At 40.6% G+C, this 21,722-nt stretch overlaps 1 protein-coding gene across 3 annotated transcripts in view; it reads left to right on the forward strand.

Moving 5' to 3' along the window:
• The window catches only part of KIAA1671 (KIAA1671 ortholog), a 64,296-nt gene that overhangs the window by 38,494 nt on the left and 4,080 nt on the right, over window positions 1–21,722 (forward strand). For all 3 annotated transcript variants that reach the window (XM_050906968.1, XM_050906969.1, XM_050906970.1), the window contains 2 exons: window positions 13,439–13,557; window positions 19,701–19,956. In XM_050906968.1, the coding sequence (XP_050762925.1) occupies window positions 13,439–13,557; window positions 19,701–19,956 (375 nt within the window). The remainder of the gene's footprint in view (window positions 1–13,438; window positions 13,558–19,700; window positions 19,957–21,722) is intronic.

Genomic DNA, 21,722 nt, shown 5'->3' on the forward strand with positions numbered 1-21,722 from the left:
CCTGGTTGGCTGTACTGGAAAAGAAAATACTGTCAAGTGAACGCAAAAGAAGGAAGAGGAAAATATTTGGTAACCACTGTTACAGTGTTAGCATGGTGAAGTTCTGTTGGTTTCTTCTTTAAGCTGATACTTTAGATTTATTAGAATCATCTGAATAAAAAACTTGTTTAAAAGAAGTGAAGGCTGAAAAATGGAAATGTGGAACCTGCAGAGGGCAACTGTACTACTTTCCTTACACTACACTGCTTACAGAGCAGAAATCGTGAGACAGAGGATGACCTTTCCAGTTAATTCACTGGTGACAACCACTGGAGCTGCTGTTCCTCTGTTTCAGCAGTAATTTTGCATGTGCTTGGCTTTATGCGTGAATTTGGTTTAACTTGTGCCCAACTCCTGTGCTCAAACTTAAGGTCTCGGCGCTTGTAGAAGTTTGTAGTTTGTGCCATTGCGTCTTTCGCAGAACAACTTGTGAACACGAACCTCGAGCTATTATTTTTTTTTTTTATCTGGCTGGAACAGGGTCCTGGTTTTACTTAGTCCTTGGAGCTACTGACATTTTTCTACAAAACAACTATGGAATTAGTGTAAAGTACGTAATTCATCATAAACTGACTTCTTTATGGTTTTAGGGATGTACTGTAGAGTAGTCACTCGGTGCCGATACTTCAGCGATGCAGTTTTTAAACAAGGAGCAGCCGGGCTCGCTGGCTTGTGAGCCAGCTGCTGCCACGTGCCTGACGCAGCGAGGGCCGGTGGCATTCAGCTCCCATCTCTGCTGTCGCTGGTGGCTGCCGGCTGAGAACTCAGCATTGTACAAGACCAAGAAACCTGTCAAAACTCAAGTCAAACAGCACGATTTAAGATAGTGTGAATAAACTTCGTAAACTATAAACACCTTGCTGCTGAGGTTGAAGATAGTGGAGGTGTAAGAGTGCATTCCGCTGTGTCGATGTAGCTGTCCGATTGTCCCCTCTCATGACTTTGGTGGACTTTCAGATTAAATACCAAGGGAAAAATAGGTTACAGTTTGTATGGATCTCCTGTCAATGCTTCAGATATCTTCTAGAGGAATTAGGAGTATTGCATTTAGAGCATTCATCCATTTATTTGTATATCTGTGACACTTCAAAAATGCTTGGACTCAAAAATTGTCTTGTTTTCTGGTTGGTTCTGTACTGAAGTTGCCATCCTATGTTTGTAGTAGCTTTTATGACAAAGGGCTGATGCTGTGCATGCTGTCTGCTGGATCCCGCAGTGGGAAAATGCGGGGCTGTTCCGCAGGTCTGACATAGGTGCAGTTCTCAGTTTTCTTAAATGTGGGGAAACTGGCAGGTCGGCACCTTAGTAATAACATATCTTAGCTGGGAGCTACAGCAAGCTGTGTAGCTGGGAAAGGGCTCATGGATATTGCATTTTTTTCCGGGCTGTAAGAGATTTTTATCCACTACAGAGGAGCTTTAGGATTGGAGCGAAGGGGATTTGAAGTAATTGGTTATTTCCTTGCTGGAGGTCATAAAAGTAGGGATCAGACTGCAAGAGAGAGGAAATAATTTTCTTTTCAAACACTTCTCTTTAACAGCTCAGGGATTACGTATTTGCTTTGTTTTTCTGTTCATACCTTGTCACATTTTCCTATTCGATGTCTGGCAGGGCTGACATCCTGACCCAACTCCATCTCTGACGCTCGGTGTTTCTCTGTAGCGCCGCAGAGAGGAGGTTCTGCAGCAGATTCCTCAGGAAGGGAGGCTGGGTGGATATGCCTTATTTAAAATGTAATCCTCTAGCTTTTCTATGGGAACCAGACTTTATACAGAGGACATTGTGAATTTAATTTGTGCCTTATAAAATCTCTTCTATCCTCCACTTTTTCTTTCTTTTTTTTTAAATTTAAATCCATACGCCTTAAATTACACCTAGATAAATAAATGTCTAACACAGGGCGATCTGATTGTGAATCTAGAGAAAGTACAGCCATGTTTTTAAGAATTGCTTAAAAGCTAGGACAATCAAGGGATAAAATGAGCCTGACTAGTTTATCTTGTGGTTCTCAAACCAACAGTTCATCAGTCAGAATTTAATATCTACAAATCACAAACAGGAGTGCAGGAATAATTTTTATTTTAAATAGCTTCTCTGGTATATTCAACAGTGGACTGTTTGGAAAAAGATTATTTTTTTTAATTATTATTTTTCCCTGTAGTAATCCTATTAATTTCTTCATTGAAATGGAATGCGCTGTCATTTGTCCTGCCTTCATTCATAGCACAAACCCCTGAGCACACTGTTTTTCTCATCAGTTGCTGTTTCCCAGCAAGCTTTTCCTTCCTCTCTGTCGCCTTGTGGTAGTCTGTTCATGTAGCCATATCTTCAAAGCTAGTCATCTGTCCTTTTTGTTTCCACTGAAACGGAATTTAATTGGTCTGAGATTGTTTTCTGCAAATAGATGTAATACAGTGTTCCCATATTTAATTTAAGGAAAAAAGGTGTCACCATGGACTGAAGAAACTTACTGGCTGCTGCACCCAAGAATGCCGGGGCCCTGCTATTGCAGGTCGCATGTACTGAAAACTGTCCGCACATAATGACACAGGACTGATTTTAATTGCATCATTATTCTGGCATATTAGTATTAGATCTGGGAATCTGTAGTTGAGCTTGCAGAAGTTATTACTTTACAGTGAAACCTTTTAAGTGGAAGCTGATTTTTTTTTTTTCTCCCAGACATTTTTATTTGAGGCTTTTTTCCATTTTTTGTCTCATGTCATCAGCTTAGTGTCTTTGTGATAGGACCAGAGATACTTTCATTAAACATTGCCTCTGTTTTAATCATGGTAATATCAGTCACGTTTCCATTATACGTATGATATCTGGTTTCTTGGCCATCGCCATTAGTTCTAGATCTCTAAGTTTGTTGCCATACAATAAAAACAGGGTAATTGTTTAATACCCTCAGTTCCTTAGCTATGCCCTTACACTGCTAAAAAAGTGTGGCACTTCGTTTCTTTGTGAGATGTTTAACTACCTTCAGACTGTTTGCATGAACAACAAAGCTATGGAAAACCTCAGAGGTGTTTCAGGCTCTTTGGGAGAAGATTTTGAAATAGAACAGAAACGATTAATTCTGTGGCTGCTTGGGCTGTGAGTAGTCCATGTGTTTTACGTGAGTTGTTCTGCTGTGTGCTAAAAATCACACCGAAGTGCATTTAATTGTGTTTTACTTTCTGCTGTACTGGTCAGTTGATGAAAACGGTCTTTTCATTCAGGCTTGATCTGACAGCATCAGTTGCTTTGTTTGGATTCAGTTTTAATATAGTTCCAAAATAAAGATGGAAATTGAGTGTTTTGTTTGACTGCACGAGTCCCAGATATGCTGGGAGGGTGCTTAGTCCTTCAGAGGGCTTTTGTTGCATCCTACAGCCCTTTCACTATCGTCCTCTCTGGTAGAGGTTGAAATTCCCATCTTGTTTTTTTTAAATCTTCACAGATGTTTCTTTCTAAGCCAATATAAGCTTGTGCAGTCAGCTTGTTTCTTGGAAAAGCTGGTGGACTATGACTTTTTCCATTTGAGTAGGATCCCTCTCTAGCACTGGAGAGCAGGTGAGGGACCAAGAGGAACGCTGTTAAAACCTGGTTTGAATATACACGTGCCATTCACCTGCACATTGCCTGGGATTGTATCTCTGCTTTTAAAAGAGCATTGATTGGTAATATCTGTTTTGATTTTACCCAAGGTCTGCCTGCAACTGTTTGTCCTTTATGGTGAACATCCTTCAACAAACCGTTTGTAAAAAGAAATTAATACAAGTTGGCATTTTTATTCTGAGCTTGGCTATTTTGATACAGACCCTACAACAAATAGTTGCTGAACTATTTCGCCCTAATGCTCACTGACAGCACAATGAATTGCTCTCAAAAATATTTGTTTTGTACTGTCAGTGAATGGAATTTTATCTTTAAATTTCCGGAGAGCTGTTACGGTGGCGTGAAGCATGTTTGCAGAAAGCACGCTTTTAAAAACGAGTTGTTTGTCTTGTTTCAGGCTGGGGGGAGGAGTAAAGCTGTTCAGTTTAATTAATGAAGATACAAGGGCCAATACTGAAACAGTTCATGCTTTTTCATTCTTAATAACTTTTCTTTGGTTTAACAGGCCATGAACATAGCTGGCAGCATAAATCTGGGCCATAAAACTGTAGTGATGGGTATTTAGTAGGCTGCCTTTGTTGTTCCCTTGTTATTTTGACAGGAATAATCACTTAGGCGACTTTACTCTGTGATTTTACTTAGGCTGGCTGCAAGGAGTTGATTTTTACCGTGTTCTTAAAGCATAAGAAAAGAACATAAATATATTTAGAGCTGGTCGCTTTGTGCTCGTTCACCTTGCTTGCTTGCTTTGGTTTTGTTTTTTTTTTTTTAAAGCACTAAGTGATAGCAGTTAGCTTTTAGAGGGAAGTAAATTGTGTTAAACAAAAACATCACTGAACACAGCTCTTAGAAGTGGCAAGCCGTTTTATTGAAATTTTGTAACATTGTGATAGTTTCAGGAAATACTAGTGGTGTTTCATTTGTCTGTGCGTGTATTTTGACTGCTCTCTTCTAAAACATCTTCTAAGTTGTCTGAGATTTTTGTTTAAACGAGCAGTGCACAGTTTCCAAAGTCTGCATGTTTGTTATTCGCTTGTTGTCAAGAAGTACTATCACTTTCTGTACATCTTTAAATCTAGACTTTAAACTAAAGAGCACTTTTTCCCAGGAGTGTTTGTTTGAAGTTTAACTTGTGTCTTATGTGGAAAAACATTAACTGTGCAGAAGAGCTGTGAAATAAAGTATTTCAAGTAGGAGGTGTTGATTTCAAGTTTGTAGCTTTTCAAAAAAAGCAAATATATTCACTTCCTAGCATAACAGTATAAAATTGTCTTGTTCTGGCTTGTGTCTCTTGCAATGTTGAAGATGAGGGATCCTGTTCAACTCTTAGTGCCAACTTTTATTAGTGCTGATGAGAGTTGCATATGCCCTCTGGGAGAGAGTGAATTCCTCAGTCTCTGAGGTAGCACAGCACTACTCTGCTCAAAGTCTTCCTGATGGACAGGCTGGCATGCCTCTGGCTCTGATCCTGCTGGGTTTGGTCTCTTGAGGTTTAATTTCTTTTTAGCTTGATTGCCTAAGACTGAAAAGAAAATTTAATATGTTGATAGAGGAGGGATTTCAAAGATGTTCCCAACTGTTTCCTCTACTCTGCTTTGGTTTTCTACTTTCCCATTTCTCAGAGGAAGTACTGTCATGGCTCACTCAGCCCTAGCAAGGTATATATTTAGAATTTGGTTCTTGTCTGCTTTTTGCACATCGAGTCAACCTCTGCTCTGTCTTCAGCCTTGCACTGAAACCACATGATATGTGCGTGGTGAGTGTTCACAGCAAGTCATAGCAGCTCTATTTTCAGGGTATAAAAAAATGACAAACCCTAAAATCTTTGAAATCCTCAATGGAGCGAGGAAGTTAACTTCACTGAGAGTCACTGCAAAAGCAGTGAGTAGATTTCATTGCATGATGGTAACCAGATTCCTGGCAAAAGTAACTTCATCTGGATTAATTTGGCCGCATTCTCTGTTGTGGCTAGAGTCAGCTCCGGGTAGACTTTGGGTCTCTCTTTGGGTGCTGCTGCCTTTCAAATCGTGAGTCTCTCAGCTGGACCTGGCTCCCGGGAGGCACAGCAGAGCTGGGGCTTATGAGTGAAAGATCCATTAACGGAGGGGAAGAGATTAGCTAAAGATGGGCAAGCAGGGGAAGTAATTTTGTATGTTCAAAAGGTGTGGAAAATGCCAGGGTTTGGGGAGCTGTGATAGTATTCAGCCTCTTGGGGGTTCAAGTTCAGGCTGGAAAGGTGTTGCTGGGAACATGCTGTTTGAACTTGAGTAAATCATTGAACTTGCTGGCAATGATTTCCTCTGGCTCCTTTGTCACTGTGTGCAGCGAATGTTTTGTGCTGGTGTGGTGAGGAGGATCCCTGTCAGCTCTGCGCTAACCTGCTTGTCAAATCATTTGTAGTGTTTAGGTCTGTTGCACAGTTTGGGTGTTTTGGTTAAGGTGAAAATATTTTTACTGTAGGGTAAGGCAGGTACACATTTCAAAGGGATACAAATACAAATGGATTTAGTTTTGTTTCGATTCCATTCAAATACAGTACTGAAGCAAAGAGTTTTGCTTGTAAGGTTAAGGCTGGCTTTCCTATCAGCAAGGCCGTAGGACTAGTGATAAGGACTGTTGTGGGTGTAGTATAAAGCTTTTTAAAGGAGAGCAGCTGAGCTAACAGTGTACATGGGATATAGCAGCTTGGGATGTTCTCTGCCCTCTCCACCCAGTTACTCTCGGGTACCAGCTGTTCACAACTTACTCTTGGCATTTGCTCCCTCAGGTTAGGGGCTGGAAGGGACAACTGCCCTTCCTCTTATTTCTGCAGACGTAGGTCTGCTTTTCTGCAATTTTTGCCATGTCTTCCCAGGGAGACAGGGTTGGGATTCAGGCCTGTGCATCGAGCTGGGAAGCTATGAAAAGGTGGAGAATTAAACCAGTCACCCTCTAAAAACATCCCATGTTTCATAAGGTAAATGCTGTCAGCTTTTAATGTTAGGGATATAATTGGTTGTTGCTTATTGTATCCCAGTGGAAGAGGTAGAGAAAACACATATGGCTGAGACAGCCCTGAGTTGCATAGCAACAGTGAAGAGATAGTGGCTGATATCATTTATGAGAATGTCTTATACCGTGGGACTTGGTACGTACTCCAGTGCACATGGAAAAATTAAACATTTTACGACTGAAAGGGTTTTTGAGTAGAGCAGCATGGTTCCTTAGGATGTAACAGTGCTAAATATGTTGTGTGAGTGCTTTTGGACACAGGCTGGGGCAGCTGGGGCACGCTTGTGTTTCCCCAGGCGTGTGCTCATGCACCCCGGCAGCGGCTGCAGTTTGCCACGTTAAACCGGCTTGTCCTCTCCAGCCCAGGCGGGCACTGGGGCCGGCGGGATGTTCCTCTTGAGCAGACACCAAGGCTGCTCGCGGCAGTCTCCTTACCTGCTGGCAGCAGTGGAGATGGCCTATATAATAATGTAAAGACCTTGAGGTTACGAGATTGATTGATTCAATTACTTTTGTCACTGCTCTTAGGCTTGGTCTCCAGCGTTTGTTAAGTGCTTCCTTGGTTTGAAGATACTGTGCTGAATAGGATATTTGAGAGGGCTAAGGAAGTCGTCGTGACATATTGATGCCCGTGGGTGGAGCCTGCACTGGAGGTCTCTTAACTTTCCTCATCAGTGAGGTCAGAAGGAAAATGTACGGTTCCTGGAACTGTTTATCTGTCACTGCAGCATGGAGGGTGGGGTGGGAGGCAGAAGGTGCTGCCTTCTGCCTGGAACATTACACTAAGGCAGTTACTCCTTTCAACAGTTTATTTAAACACTGAGTTGGTAAATCTTCTCACCTGATTGCTAGGAACTAAGTGGAGCATTGGTCTTGAATCATGGCTTACTCCTTCTGGGCAGCACTAATTCGCCGGATCGTAAGTATATGTGGAAATCCTAGGATGCTGATTCCACAAAGTTAGACTTTCCACTTGCTGTATTGGCATTTGGATACTTGCAAAGAGAAAATATACGGGTTGTGAAATGTTTCTAGTTTCTAAGGCCCTCTTACTGTGGTGGGGTTTTTTGTTTGTTTTGGTTGGTTGGTTTTGATATGGTGTTACGGTCTTGATAATTCTGTTAGTGGTCCAAAATACATAGTTTACCTTTTAGTAATAATCCTTAGAATCATTAGAATAATTGTAGAATAATTCAGGTTAGAAAGAACCTCTGGAGGTCATCTAGCCCGGCATCCTGTTCAAAGCAGAGTCAACTATGAAATAATAGAATAAAATTTTAATAGAATAAGGTGTATTGCCATCTTCCTGGCATATTGCAGGGGAACAATTGGGACGGTTTTCTGGATTTGTAAGGACTTGTAAACTCTCCTTAAGTGCAGTGTCACACTTAAGGGGCAGGGGAGTTCTGAATATGGGCAATTTGATCGAACTTCTGACTTCTTTTAATGAAAAAAAGGAGAGAGAAAAAGAAAGAAAAAAAGCTTTTCAAGAAAAAATTTTTCCCTTTGAGTTTTGTATTAACAAGGCAGATGGTCAAAACGTCATTCCATTGTGCAATTACCTATTCATATTCAATTTATGCCAGTAGATTTTAACTTTTAATTTTTGCACTTCAAAGCTGTGGGGTGTCATTTTGGCTGTCTGATGTCTCAGTCTCTTTTGCAAACAAAGATATTTTTGAAACTGTCTGTGCGGATTCTGACTCATGAGATCTCTTTCAACTGCTGTTCCTTATATGCCAGGTATTTATTTCACGTCAGTGCAAAAGTTTTTCACATAAATGTATGCATTCATTCTTAGTTACGGTTAATTTTTGCGCTGGTAGGACCAATATTGTGTGTGCATCATCTTCAGGAACTGGAAATTGCCGGTGTAATCAGCCCTGGACTATTGCCAAACCCAGCTTAATTCCAAGGGAGTACCGAAAGAGGCATAATCATAATGTCTCATTTTAGAAGAAGAACTAGAGGCAAATCAGTATACAACTTGGCTGTTTTATTTCATATGAAAATTAAGTTGACTTTTTTCCTGGCTACTGGTGTAATAATTATGAAGTTAAAGATCAAAGCATGAAGAATTACAGCACTTGAATGCTGGATCAAGAGTATTATTTATTTGATTGGGGAGATTTTTTCTGTGATTATAAATAAGAAAATTCCTAGTTTGGGTTTATCTTGTATGCTAAGAAGACACTAGACCCCTCTTTTTATTGCCTTTTCCCTTGAAATGTCTGTTTTTCCTGTATCATGAATATTTTGTTTATCGAGGAAGTGGCTGTATCTGGCCTAGCTTCACATGTTGTACCCCTCTTCTTTCAACTTTGGTTCCTTCTTCCAAGGGATGGATAAAGAGAATGGTTCACACACATTACCACAACTTTGTTGAGTTAATAATGGGTAGTTGTCTCTTACAGAAAAAAAGGTTTCTGTTTAGAGCAGATCTGTTCTTAAGAGCAACAAAAGTCAAAGCCAGATGTGTCAGTTCTTTATCTTGCAGGATCTCTTGTTCTGTGGAGCTTATGGGGGGGGGGAAGAACATAAGTATTATTTTCATCCATCTGAAGAAATGAGCTTTAAAGTAGGATTTAGGCTAGGGAACAAAGTATGAAGCAGAAACTGGTCATGTTTGGGAGCAGTACATGTCAGAAAGTATTTCCTTCTTTCTCCTCCCAATACATGGGTAAAAACTGGCTTTATTGCACCTTATTGTGCCACTGGATGTGTTGCAGGTGCTACTAGGCAGTAGGTAGGGTGCTTTGATCTGTCTTCTATGGCTTTATGTAAATTAATGTGATAGAGGGCACTGTGGGATGTGTCATATAATGGGCTTATGGCAGACCTGAAAATTGTCACTCTGGTACATTCAGTAAGTATTACATTATTTTCCCAATCTGCCATATGTTTTAAAGCTTTCGATTTGTAATCCCAGTTTGTTCTTCATTCATGCTCTTTGTCTGTGACACCAAGTTGTTCCAAGTAAAATGTTAGTGCCAGAAAATGCAAATGTATCTGTATGATCTAATTTGAGTTGCTTGTGTCTAAAAGCATCTCAACCATAAACCACAATGGTATATATGTATAGTTCTCAGAGAATTTGTGTAATTTTGACTGGTATTTAAAAAAACCCAAAGGTTTAATAGCAACTATTAAGTGCTATCCAGAGAGCATGAAGGCTGAAAGAGGATGCCAGTAGAGGAAATGATCTTTTTTTTTTTTTTTTTTTAGCTAGCCCCCACTGTTTTTTAAAAATAAGCTTATAGTTACTGAGAGTAAACGTTCTGAAAACAAAGGGAATGGATTTTTCCCAGGCACCTCCAAGGTCCCGATGCCCAGTGCTTCCATATTACCAGATTGCCTTGAGTCTTTCTGGAGAGCAGTGAAGATGATACAAAAGACATCTTCAAAAGAAAAGCTAAAACTCATCATTCTTGTGCTTGCTAATAATCACTTACTGGAAAGAATAACCTTTATGGTTTGTTGTCACTTCCTTCTTCAACACATGCCATCTCCTCCAAGCTGCACGGGCTATAAATTGCTTTTCTGCGTCACCCTTGGTCCCCCCAGCTGACACCTCCTCCGCAAGCTGGGGAGAGGATCGGTTCCTCTTACCTCTCCCTATTTTGGTTGTAGTTGGTACCTTTTTTTCTCTCAGCTAGCTGACCAGGTTATCGTACCTCATTAAATTCTCTGCGGTTCTTCTCAGCTGGTAGAAGCCGGAGTCTGTAAATAGTTTAGGCCTAAGGAGCGATTTGTAGACTTGAAAGAATGTTTATTTTTTCCTACTACTCATTTAGCCTGTTAAAAAGTATGGGTTGAAAGGGATCATCAGGGAAAGATGTACAGTCTTCTTCTGAAATGAGTAGCTTCCTCCAGAAGCAAAACGCAATAACATTACTCGATGTAACAAAGTAATCTCTTTGAATTTGGAGTGTCTTATTCCTTACATTTAGACGTTTCAGTTTGTTTTATTGAATTTAAGTTCACAATGTCTACAGAAGTAATAATGTTATTTCTTTTTCAAGCTTGTTTTGGTTTTAGCATAGAGAATCGCTATCTGAGTGTTAATTGTATCTTTTTGGCTATAAAACTGCATCTCAAAGTTCAGGGGGGAAAAAAAAAAGTATGTATAACATCAAGTAAAATGTTGCCTGAAACTGAGGAATATGTGCTGATCAGTTTGTCTGCAATGTAAAATTTTATTAAGAATTACTGAGCCTTCAGATAAGGGATATATTTACATCTGAATTTCTTTCCTGTCACTGCCAAAATGGTATTATCTGGGTTGGGCATGCTTTGTCCTTACAACCATCCCGTTCATGATAACACACTACTTTTTATAAACAATGTCTCCTAAATGCAATAAAACAAAGTTGCTTTTCTGCTGCTCCCATTCCTGTTTCTAAGCTTTTTAGACTGTGTTCCTAGCTAGAAACAACATGAGTAATTGCAAGTAATACAGTATATACTGTGCATAGAGATAACGTGCTGTAGTTGTAGCCGGTGGAAAATACTGGCTTCCGACAAGAAGGGTGACATGCTTGTGTCTGTTGGGTCATCTTCTGTTTGTGGCAGCAAGCATTACCCGGGGCTATCAGGCAAGGGCTGTGGAGGTGAGTGCGCTCCCACTAAGACTGCCAAAGTTAGAGTGCTTAATACGGACGCAACTTCTTCTGTGCAGAAAGTGGCAAAAGTTGATAAATACTGTGTACGTATTGATTACAAGAATGCGGTAACTTGTAATGTGAGATTGGGATTGAAAAAACATTCATAACAAGCATCAAGTTGAAAAAAAACCCTGAACTAGCACGGACAGTAGGGAGGAAAGTGAGAAGAACGATTTGCATTTGTTAGTGCCTTTCCTAGAAGTGAATCAACTTGCCAAAAGTTAGGTGGCCACCAAGTGACAGCAGAAGGCTGAGCCCAGGAGTGTTAGCTTAGCCCCCGGTGCAAAGCATGAAATCATGAAGCTCCAGAGGGAATTTGTGGAAACCAAAACCGTATGCCCGAGCCAAGTAGGAGGAAATGCCCTGTGGTTTCCAAGAAATACAAGACTATCTCCCCTGCCACTCACCTAGCTGTTAGAAGAAGTGTATGCCTTGCTCACGGTTGAAAGCTTGTGCCTGGAATGGACTGAAAAGTCTAAGAACTCAGCTTGCCTCTGGACGTACATGTATATATCTATATATAAAGTGTGAGAATTACTACCATTGAATTATTAGGTTGCGGGAACATCTAGAAGATGAAAAGCAGGAAACAACTGTTTCTTGTAACTCACAAACTGAGCCCCTGTTTTACTTGAGTATTACAAACTGAGAATTTTACTTTGTCTAGTAATGGTGCATTGTAATGGTTGGAATAAATGGTGGAGCTGTTTTGTTGTTTATTTCACTGGGCATTACAATAGACCGCTTGGTCAGCACCAAGGAGTGTGATAGAACTAGAGAATGGCAATGGCTGATGGTACGGTTGGGGAAATAAGCAACTTGTTACAAAAGATGCAAGCATTGTAGGACATCTTCAGTAGCCAAGTATCAGTACTGGTGAATTATCCTTAATGTCAATATTTTTATAGTCTTAAGGCAGCGCTCTTTAGGTTTACAAAATTAAGGATGCAAGAAAACATGCAATCTCTTTTTTCCCAATAATATTAAGGAATCCCATTTCATTGAATACGATTGTTACTTTGTGTGTGCTGCCTGAAGTGAAATAGATGTGTTGGTAGTTTCCACCAGCGTGTTCTGCTAGGTGGGTTTGAGGGCGTGGGTGGGTTGGGGGTTTTTTTTCCTTCTTTTTAAAGAGAGAAAAAGCTTAGGACAGGTGGAAAACAGTGTAATCTCCTGTCAGATGAGATCTTCGTAAGCAAAGTTGATATGGCACGGAAAGCCATACTTGTATTTGTTCAGGATAATGAATGTGAAAGGGGCCAACATTTAATTATCTATGCACAATGTATTATTTCAGTAACTATCTAACTTCAGTGTGTAACTCAATACAACTGCAAAACAAAAGGTGCGACAGTGCTATATTCTGGAGCATATTAACATTGGTCTGCTGCAAACCTAGGGTGCCAGCAGCAGCAGCTGACCTGCTCCTCTCCCCTCAAAGGGAAGGGTCCTTAGATGCACTGTTTCCCTCTTATGAAAGTAGCAGATCTATGAAATAAAAATACTTAGGAAATGAGAGGTCAGAGTGGAACACAGAAAAACCACCGTGGTCTGTCCTTCTACATTGTACATTGTGTTTGAACTTTACGTTAGCACACATCAATTTGTCAAAGGCTTTCTAGTGTCTGGCACTATGCCTATTTATTTATTTATTTATGATTTTTATTTTGAATGTCTTCCAAAGAAAGAGGTGGAAAAAAAAAAAGAGGTCCTTTTATTAAACCAGAGCAGTAGAGTTGATGTTTCCCTTGCATTAAATTAGATTAAAAGTCTAAATCAAATCTAATCTAATCTAAAAAGATTAAATGTAGTCCCTAGCAGAATTCTTTGTGTTTGCATAGGTGCTTCTAAAAATTTTGTGCAACCTGAGATAAGAATACTGTTAAAGCAATATGGAGTTACTAAAACCAGGGAGTCAGGTCTGGCCTCTAGAACCGGTTATTTGCCCAGGAAAACAGTGCTTATTTTATAGAGAATCGTTGTTCCAAGTTCATAGCCACTTTCCATGTTTAAGTTTATTCCTGGTTTTATGTTTACCAAGTTTAATTGGTAGATTCAGAAACACTATTGCAAATAAAATCTGTTAATCGTTTAGCCGAGGGGTAAAGGAATGCTGAAATGTTTCCATTGTTTCATTGCAGGATCAGCTGAAGCGGTGCTTCTCCAGACAGCCCCCGGGAGCGAAGGACACAGACACGCTCGTGCAGGAGCCCGACAGCCAGTACGGCACCTGGAATGAGCAGCGGCACAGTGGGGACAGGTAAGGGTGAGCAAGGTCCCCTCTGCCGTGCCTGCAAGCTTTTCCTTAGCTGAGTAATAAGAAGAAACCGTTGGTTTGGGTGTCTGTGTGTGCGCATGGGTGTACGTGTATGGTTTTTCTAAAGTTGCATGCTCAGTTTCAGTGACTATACAGTTTCTTTAGTCTATGGGTAAGGAAATATTTCTTTAATATCTGCAAATTGCAATAAGGTTTGAAATTTAAACTCCATCCTCCAGCGAGAATGCAGTATCATCACTTTTATAAGCAATGACAAAACCAGCTCGGGCTGCAAGAGATTTAACAAGTCTGCTAGTGAGTGAAACACAAGTTAGATGTTATTTTTTGGTGCTAAAATGGTAGAAAGAAGATATGGGAAAACCAGTTTTTCTCAATAAATACACCAAATGGCTCTGACTAGATTAACATAGGTAGTAAAACTTCTTTTATGCTTCGTATTTATGTGTTTGTAATTATAATTAGAAATGTACATTTTCACATTTAGAAAGTGATTACCTGCTTGCGTGATACGTGCCTCTGATGGGTAGAACTAGGGTTCTGGGAAGATGTTGCTAGAATTGTGTGATTTCCTCCCTCTCAGGTAGGTAAGGAAGTGTCTGGTTATGGTTAGACGAGGTACACCAACAGTTTTGGGTTTGTTTTATTTTTTTATAAATTTGGGTCTCTCCCATACCAATTAGCATTGTCTTTAAAAGCTGTGCTACCAGATAGGCTGAGTGGCAAAATCCACGTGAAACGGGTGCTCTGAACACTCGGCACCTGCTCCGACAGCAGGACGACGTGCAGGGCACCTCTTAATGTGTCCTGATAAACCCTGGGGTACGATCTCCACATCTCACTAACTCTGAAGCATTTTAGTGTGGTTAAATGGAGGATGAAATGGAATATCAGTTGAATGAAAGATAGTATTACTGATGCTTTTCTGTTGTTAAAACGATTTAATGAAATAAACCTAGAGCATTAAAGTGTGAGGTTTTTCATAATTTACACCTGTTGTGTAAATTATAGCTTGATCTACACTGTTTGAGCCAATGTCCTATCTGCTCAGTGTAGTATGAAAATAGCATTTTATCTGGTTTTTTTTTAAATGCTATACTTGTTGAGATCTTATAGTAGACATTAATGTCAATTATGTTTGGTGTGTTCTACACTTATAACTGTGTGTTATAAATATTTTATTGCTTATGAAATCAGAGTAGCTTTCAGCTTGAAGTTCAGTGAGCTAAGTGGCATGCCAACAGTGACATCCAAGTCTTCTGTAAAATTAACTTTGATTTCAGTATGTTATAGACATTTTCTGAAATCAGTTTCTTAACAAAGGTGCTTGTCTCAGCTCCAAAACAGACAGCATTTGAATGTTATGTCAAACCTGGAGGATTCTTCCTGGTTAGAAAAGCTCCACCTAAAAATTCTGGTTTATTGAAGTATTGAACTCAGTCCCCATGTCCTGGAATTTTATTTCCACTGCAAGAAATGTTTAGTTTTTTCTTTTTTTACAGTGTAATGATGACAGCATAGTGACTCTTCAGCATTTTGCCACCCCCTTGCTCTGCTTTAGCTTGACTTACGGTTCATTGTGGGGGAATTACTGGTGTATTAATTCAAGCACTTGGAGAAGAATGAGAGTAATGTACTTTTAAATATTGAATTAATAATGGAAGTCTTCCTGGAATATACTGAGACTGCATTTTGTTTGCAGTTTATTTTTTATGAAGTAGAAGGCCTCTGCCAGGACAAGTGCAGACATTCCTCTCCTCTTGCCATGGGTGATTCGAGCACGTCTCTGCGTTCGGCCGCTGCCGAGGCGGTCGTCTCCTCCTCTGCTCGGCCCAGAGGCAGGAACTTAACAGGAGACTTTGATAATTCAGCTTTCCTGTTTTGCCTGGCTCACTTCCCTTAGACTTTATACCTTGCCAGCCGTGCGGCCCGTGGTGTTGCATTCCTCACACACCCCGATACGCCCTCCCGGCCGGCGTTTGGCCATAAGCTGAACCCACGGCTGAGAGAGCACCGGGGGAACAGGCACCGTGACCCGACTCCTGGGAGGGCACCCGAGGAGCAAACGGGGAACACCGCGACAGTGGGGACCGAACAACGTCACCAGCCTGCTTGCTGCTGTGTTGGAGGAACTTCCAGTTTCTGGCGTTTTCCAGTATTTGAGTCGTGGAGTGATTATTTTAGCCCCTTTAGGAGCGTTTCATTAATGCATCTGTGAATGAACTCATTTTCTCTGAGAGAGGAAGGGGATTTTAAAATAAAAAGCCATGACTGCATGGCAACAGGATAAACACGGTCCTTCGCCTAGATAAGCTTTTAGGAAGGTGGAGGAAGGATGGTTTTCAACTAGAACTTAGTCACTGCTGGAGTAAGCGTAAAGGGCTGCGAATGGAAGGAGATAGTTTAATTTGGAGGTGTTAATTGGATTTTTCTTAGCTTATCTAAAAGATTTTGTTTTTATTTTTTCTCAAGTGCTTTAGTAAGCTTTTCCAAGTTGACATCATGGAAAAATCTTACTTTCAGCTTAGAACAGTCTTCATAAGGAAAAATGATTCTCTTTTGCAGAAAAGGAACTGTATTTTTAGGTGACGGATCTATATAGCTCTGATTTTAGCTATTAGTTTCTTCAAAACCTTGAAGCTAGGCTACAACAAAGTTTTAGAAAAGAAAACCCACTACAGGGTATCAACTACCTGTAATAGATGGGAATCTGCACTTACAGAATATAAAAGGGCATTTTTAAATGGATATCTTTTCTTGTGTGATGCCCTAGGTAAATAGTGAGAGCTGCCTTTTGATTCTAACTCTTCAGCGGCGTAAAAAGCAGGATTCCTTTACTTTTTGACTCCTAATTTCACATGATGAAGCAACGCATTCTTTATGGCCTCTTAGCACTGTCATGCTAAAACTAATTAAATTTAATTGCAATTGAAAGTCAAGATTTATCTTAGTGTATTGCATATTTGTGATAACCATTCTGCTGATATTTGTGTGCACTACATGAAGGATAATTTTTCAGACAAGCAAGTATCTGTAAATGACACTTGTTGAACATTGTTGGTCGCTTACGGATATGCTCATAAAAATTGAAATCTTAGTGAAGTAATAGAAAAAGATGTATAATAATCTCAGTAATGAGAACTGAAAACACGTTTTAAATTTCAATATTTGGCCATTATTCTGAAGGGAATTTTCCCCCTAATTTGCTGTTCAGATAGAAAGATTCCACTGTGCATAACAGAGTGTTTGTACTCAAGTCATCCTTGCCGCGTTTGGTGATTAGCTGTGCCACAGTGTTTAGTGTGTAATGATGCTGTAATTGTGCAAGAACTCTGAAGGAGAATCCCTTAGAAAGATTTGTGAATTAGAAACCACCAATCAATGTAAATTCAACTGTATTTCTGTCATTGCTTACCCTCAAATATTTCAGTTTGGAAAACTGCACTGAGTTGTATTAGCTGAAGCCCTAAGATGTAGAAGGGAAGAGGCTTCCTGGAGAGACGCAAATCAGACAGGATCCTTTTAATATACATTTTATTTCCACGAAAGGTGATAAGTCTGCAGATTGTCTTTCGCCTCCACATTCTTCCATATTCTGGTGGATCTAAAGCCTAACACTGCAGATACCAAAGATCATTCGAAGCAAAAATACTAGACAAAAACTTCCCCCTGGAGCTCATTAGTACCATTTCTTAATTATCCTGGGGCCCACTGCTGAAGGAGGGAAGAGGCATTCACTCTGCTTGTGTGCTGGAAACCCTCTGTGCAGTGTTCGCTGTGCCAGACTGGAAATTATATCATGTACTGCAGCTTGATAGAAAGTTGTTATTCAACAGTAGACTCCTGAGTGTTTTCCTCCCAAGATTGCTATCACTGTGGACTGTACCAAGTACTAAGGTCTATTGTTTAAAAAATGTGCGTATATTCATACATACGTGTTGAGGTTTTTTTGGGGTTAGCACCGGTTTCCTAGATATTTGCTCAAGAAAAGGTGCTTAGTAACAAAAGACTCTTGTTAAGAACAGAAAAAAAATTAGAACTCCTTAAATACTTTAGGTTTTGGTTTTTTTTAAACTAGAAACTCCTAAAATTAGAAGGAAGACAGCCTTATCTTTACTGACAGTAGAGTCTTACTGTGTTTCCTACAATCTCCTGCTGCTTAAAGGAATACTCCAACCTACGTGACAAAGGGAGACACATAACTGTATACAGCTTTCAGTCCTGACACAACAAATCATTTCTGTTAGTCTAGGCAAAGGGAAGATTTCTAGGAATGCACTGGGAGCATCACACCACTGGGGTGCAGGTCCTGTCGCCCTTGGTGCTCTCCCCGAGGCACCCCGAAAGCCTCTGCTCGTGGAGCCCTGCCTTAGGGTGCCACCTGCTGCCCACCTCTCCCTTCAGCGCTCTCTAACATCCATGAAAGATAAAAACCTCTGGCTGGCTGGATGGGCAGCTCTCTTCGAAATATATCCTGAAATAAAAGAGAAGATCTTCAGGAAGATGGTTGGTTCAGAGAACCAGTTCTGCAGTTGCGTGGGCATCTCTCAGGTTAGTTTCCATGCTGCAAAGGAGCATGGTGGAGGAGCCCAGGGCATTTGTCCCTACTGCCGTCCCCAGTCCAGAGGCACTGGCTCAGCCTCTCCCTTGCAGAGCTTTCTGTAGTGATTTCCAGCCCTCTTCTTGCCCCTTGCCAGTCCCCTGCCCTGCCACTTCACTCTGCATGCTTTCAAGTCACCCACTCTGAAGCCAGCAGACCTCCTGCCTGGCAAGAGTGAATCGATGAGCCCGTAGCACTTCTGGGTGATCACGTTGTTGCTTAAAAACTGCTAAACATCCCAATAGGATTTGATCCACCTGAACTAGCAATGTCCTCTCTCCTCTTTCACATCTTGGCAATTATGGTTCACTGGGTTACTGTTGCTTGTGTTCCTTGTCTCTTATGGACCAAAACTAGAGGCAATAGGAGAAACAAAACTCTAATACGGCTCAAGTGGAGGAGCTGTTGATCTCGGGATAGCACCAACAGAGACGCTTCTTTCTGTCAGGACACAAGGGATGCAATGTTTTTTAAATCCAATGTCTATTAGCATCTAAAAATTGCATCTGAAAAGTTTAAATCCTCTGCGCTGCTGAAGGTGCTTCAGTTTCCTTGGAGTCATGTGAAATGGACATTACTCACGCCTGCTGCTGGGTATGCATGGAGCACAAGCGGTGTTGCAGGAGCTGCCATGGTGGCTAGGGCTTTCCCAATACACTCACATTTTTCTCAGGTCCAGACGTGTATACGCAGCCTTCTTGTGATTTCCGAAAGTGTGCATACAACTCTTGTATCTACCATATATATAAAAATATAAATACATAATAAATAATAATATATTAATACTAGATTAATATAAATTAAAATAAATATAATATAAATATACTTTTGAGAGAGAGAGAGAGATATTAAAAAGCACCCTCCTAGCGAAAAGATGGAAACATGAGCAACAGAGGTGTTTGTAAGGTGTGTTCTTGAAAGGGCTGCAAGTAGCTTGTAGTGTCCGGCAGGAATTTACTTACAGTAGAAGAGTATTTATTGTTTTGTATTTATAAGCATTTATATGTATTTAAGATAGTTTTGGATGAGCAAGGAGAAGACTCTTTTAACATTTACTCTTTGCCTGAGGCCTGCAAACAAGCTATTACCCTTCACAATGTTTTAAAATGTATACAGTGCCAAAGCGTAAGGTCTGCTGCTTTTATATAGCAAATGGGCAAATTTAAGCAGCTTTTAAGCAGCTTGCTATTTCCCTCATCTCGTTTGCCTGTATACATTTGAAGGGGCCTTTGTGCTGGGGAAAAGAAACCCCAAGCAATAAAAGCACGGTACAATCAAATTATTACAATTTATCTGCATACTTGCATTATTCAATACACTGCAAATCCAAGTGGGTAAAAAGCTGTGATAATGGAAGTGATTCACACCCTTGCTGCTGGTACCTGCTGCCTCCAAAGATGCCTTTGTTACCTGTAGCCGTAGTTTCAGTTCTGCCTTTATTTACCATCTGCTGAGTATGCGTGAGCCAAACAATACTTGTATGTATTTGTTTACCCTGAAGTCTCATAGATTTAGTTTTGATTTACAGCTTTGGGCCTGAATCTCCTTCCTCGGAAAATGATGTCATTTCGACGAGAAAGCAACCTCCAAGTAGCCACCCGTCTTCACTGTCCTCTCAAACGGAACCTGCCTCCCTGGTTGATCACCATGACTTCTCAAAAGACCGAAGGAGCACAAGTTTGGACCGTTTCAGCACTGACATGGACTCTACTGATGGGACTGACTTACCTCCTCCGGGAGACACCTACCCTGATGAAAAGACCACTGATTTCTCTTTCATTGATGTAAGTTACCATAATGGGAAATAGAAGTTCTCCTTCTATGTTAACTATATTGTTACTCGCGTTAATCACCGCAAAGCAGTATCTTCTGGAAACTTTGCAGTCCATCTTCCTCTGCTTTTTCTTTATCACATGGAATTTTCCCAGCTGAATTCCTGCCTGAAAAGTTTAAGATCAAAGCTACAAAGTTCTTCTAGTTCCTGTAATGCTTAGGTTCTGAGAGATTCCAAAAAGCTATCGGCCTTGGATAATGTCTGCCAGTGGCTTAATAAATTTGCTGTTTCTCTTTCTGCTCCTCAGTGAGCTGTAACAGCAGAGTTAAATGGCTCTATGAACATTGGAAACATGACTAAATAACACAAATAGCTAGTGACTGGTGTGCTATAAGCCATGCAGATTTAAGGCTGTAAAGACATTTAGTAATATTTTTCTTATTTACAATTGGTCTCTTTCTGTAGTAGCTTACAATTGCATTTTAAAGGATTTTTTTCATACTTAAGAATCTTGCAGCTAGTATAAGGACTAATTTCTGGCCATACACAGATGAAGTTTAGTGTTCTTTGAAAGCACTAACACAACTGTAGTTTTTCAGTATAGCGTCTAGCAAGTACTGCTTTTTCTTTAGTAAGAGTTGGTGCACCTTTTTTTTATTATATAACATCTAATGGCAGCTATATTGGTAAGTGAAGATTCCCAAGTTAAATGGATCGTGCAGCTGCTAGGAAGGTCTCAGATACACTGCCTTGCCTGTCGAAGTGCCATAACGCCTTCTGAATCGAGGAGTAGACTGCTCTGCAAAACGTAGGAAGGATGCAAGCAGGTTTGTGCTGGAGGCAGTTTGGTCTGGTGCAGCAGAATTGACTGTTAAAATCACAGCTGCTTCCTGCGTAGGCAGTTCGGAAGTGCCTCCAGCCAGCTCTGTTCTCCGCTGGTGTTGCCATCTATGGGGAACTGCAGAAACCTGTGTTTTGCCAAAGGAGGTGCTGCTCTGACCTTCCAGCCCACTCCGGCTCTGCAGCAGAGGCCACGTTGGGTGGTGCGTTGCTTTGAGATCCGTAACGGCACGTGCCTTGACCGTGGTATCAGTTAATAATCCTTTGGCAGGATATTCCAAGTGCACTTTTTGCTCTGTAAAGGAAGCGTTAGTAGCCCATAACAGCACGGATGGCATTTTGTGTCTGTCCGTCAGTGGTTCTGCAGGTAGTGGAGGTGGTCCTATATTGTGCTGTTCCCTGGACAGCTAAAGGTGTCTCTTTAAAACATTAATAGCTTCAAGTACAGCTGGGAATATGCTATTTTAATGAGTAGTTTATTCCTGACCTGAAATCTCTTGAAAAGAAACAAAACCACATCTTCCGAAGAAGAGGAGGAGGCTCAGTGATGTTTGCTGATTACTGGCAGGTCTCTAACAACAAATTGTGTTAAATAAATAAATTACAGCTCCTTCTTTTGCTCCATAAATGTTATTGCCTTACGGTCATGCACAGAGATGGATGTGTTTGAAATGACTGATCACAGAAATTTTCTGATTGCCGTGACACTTAACCCGCAGTCTCCTTGTTGCTGGTGAGCGACTTGAAATTTCTGTGGATGGCAACCTGTCAGAACAAGGAAATTGCAGCACTCTACTACAAGAGAATTTTGAGCAGTTGCTCTTTTTTAGATCCCAGTCTTCTTAATGGCCTTCAGCTGTTACTAGCTAGCAAGGTCTGTATTCTTAAAACACTCTAGGAACCAAAATCTTATTTATTGCAGTTATTTTTTTTTTA

This window comes from Gymnogyps californianus, chromosome 16, assembly GCF_018139145.2.
Source record: "Gymnogyps californianus isolate 813 chromosome 16, ASM1813914v2, whole genome shotgun sequence".
Classification (NCBI taxonomy): domain Eukaryota; kingdom Metazoa; phylum Chordata; class Aves; order Accipitriformes; family Cathartidae; genus Gymnogyps; species Gymnogyps californianus.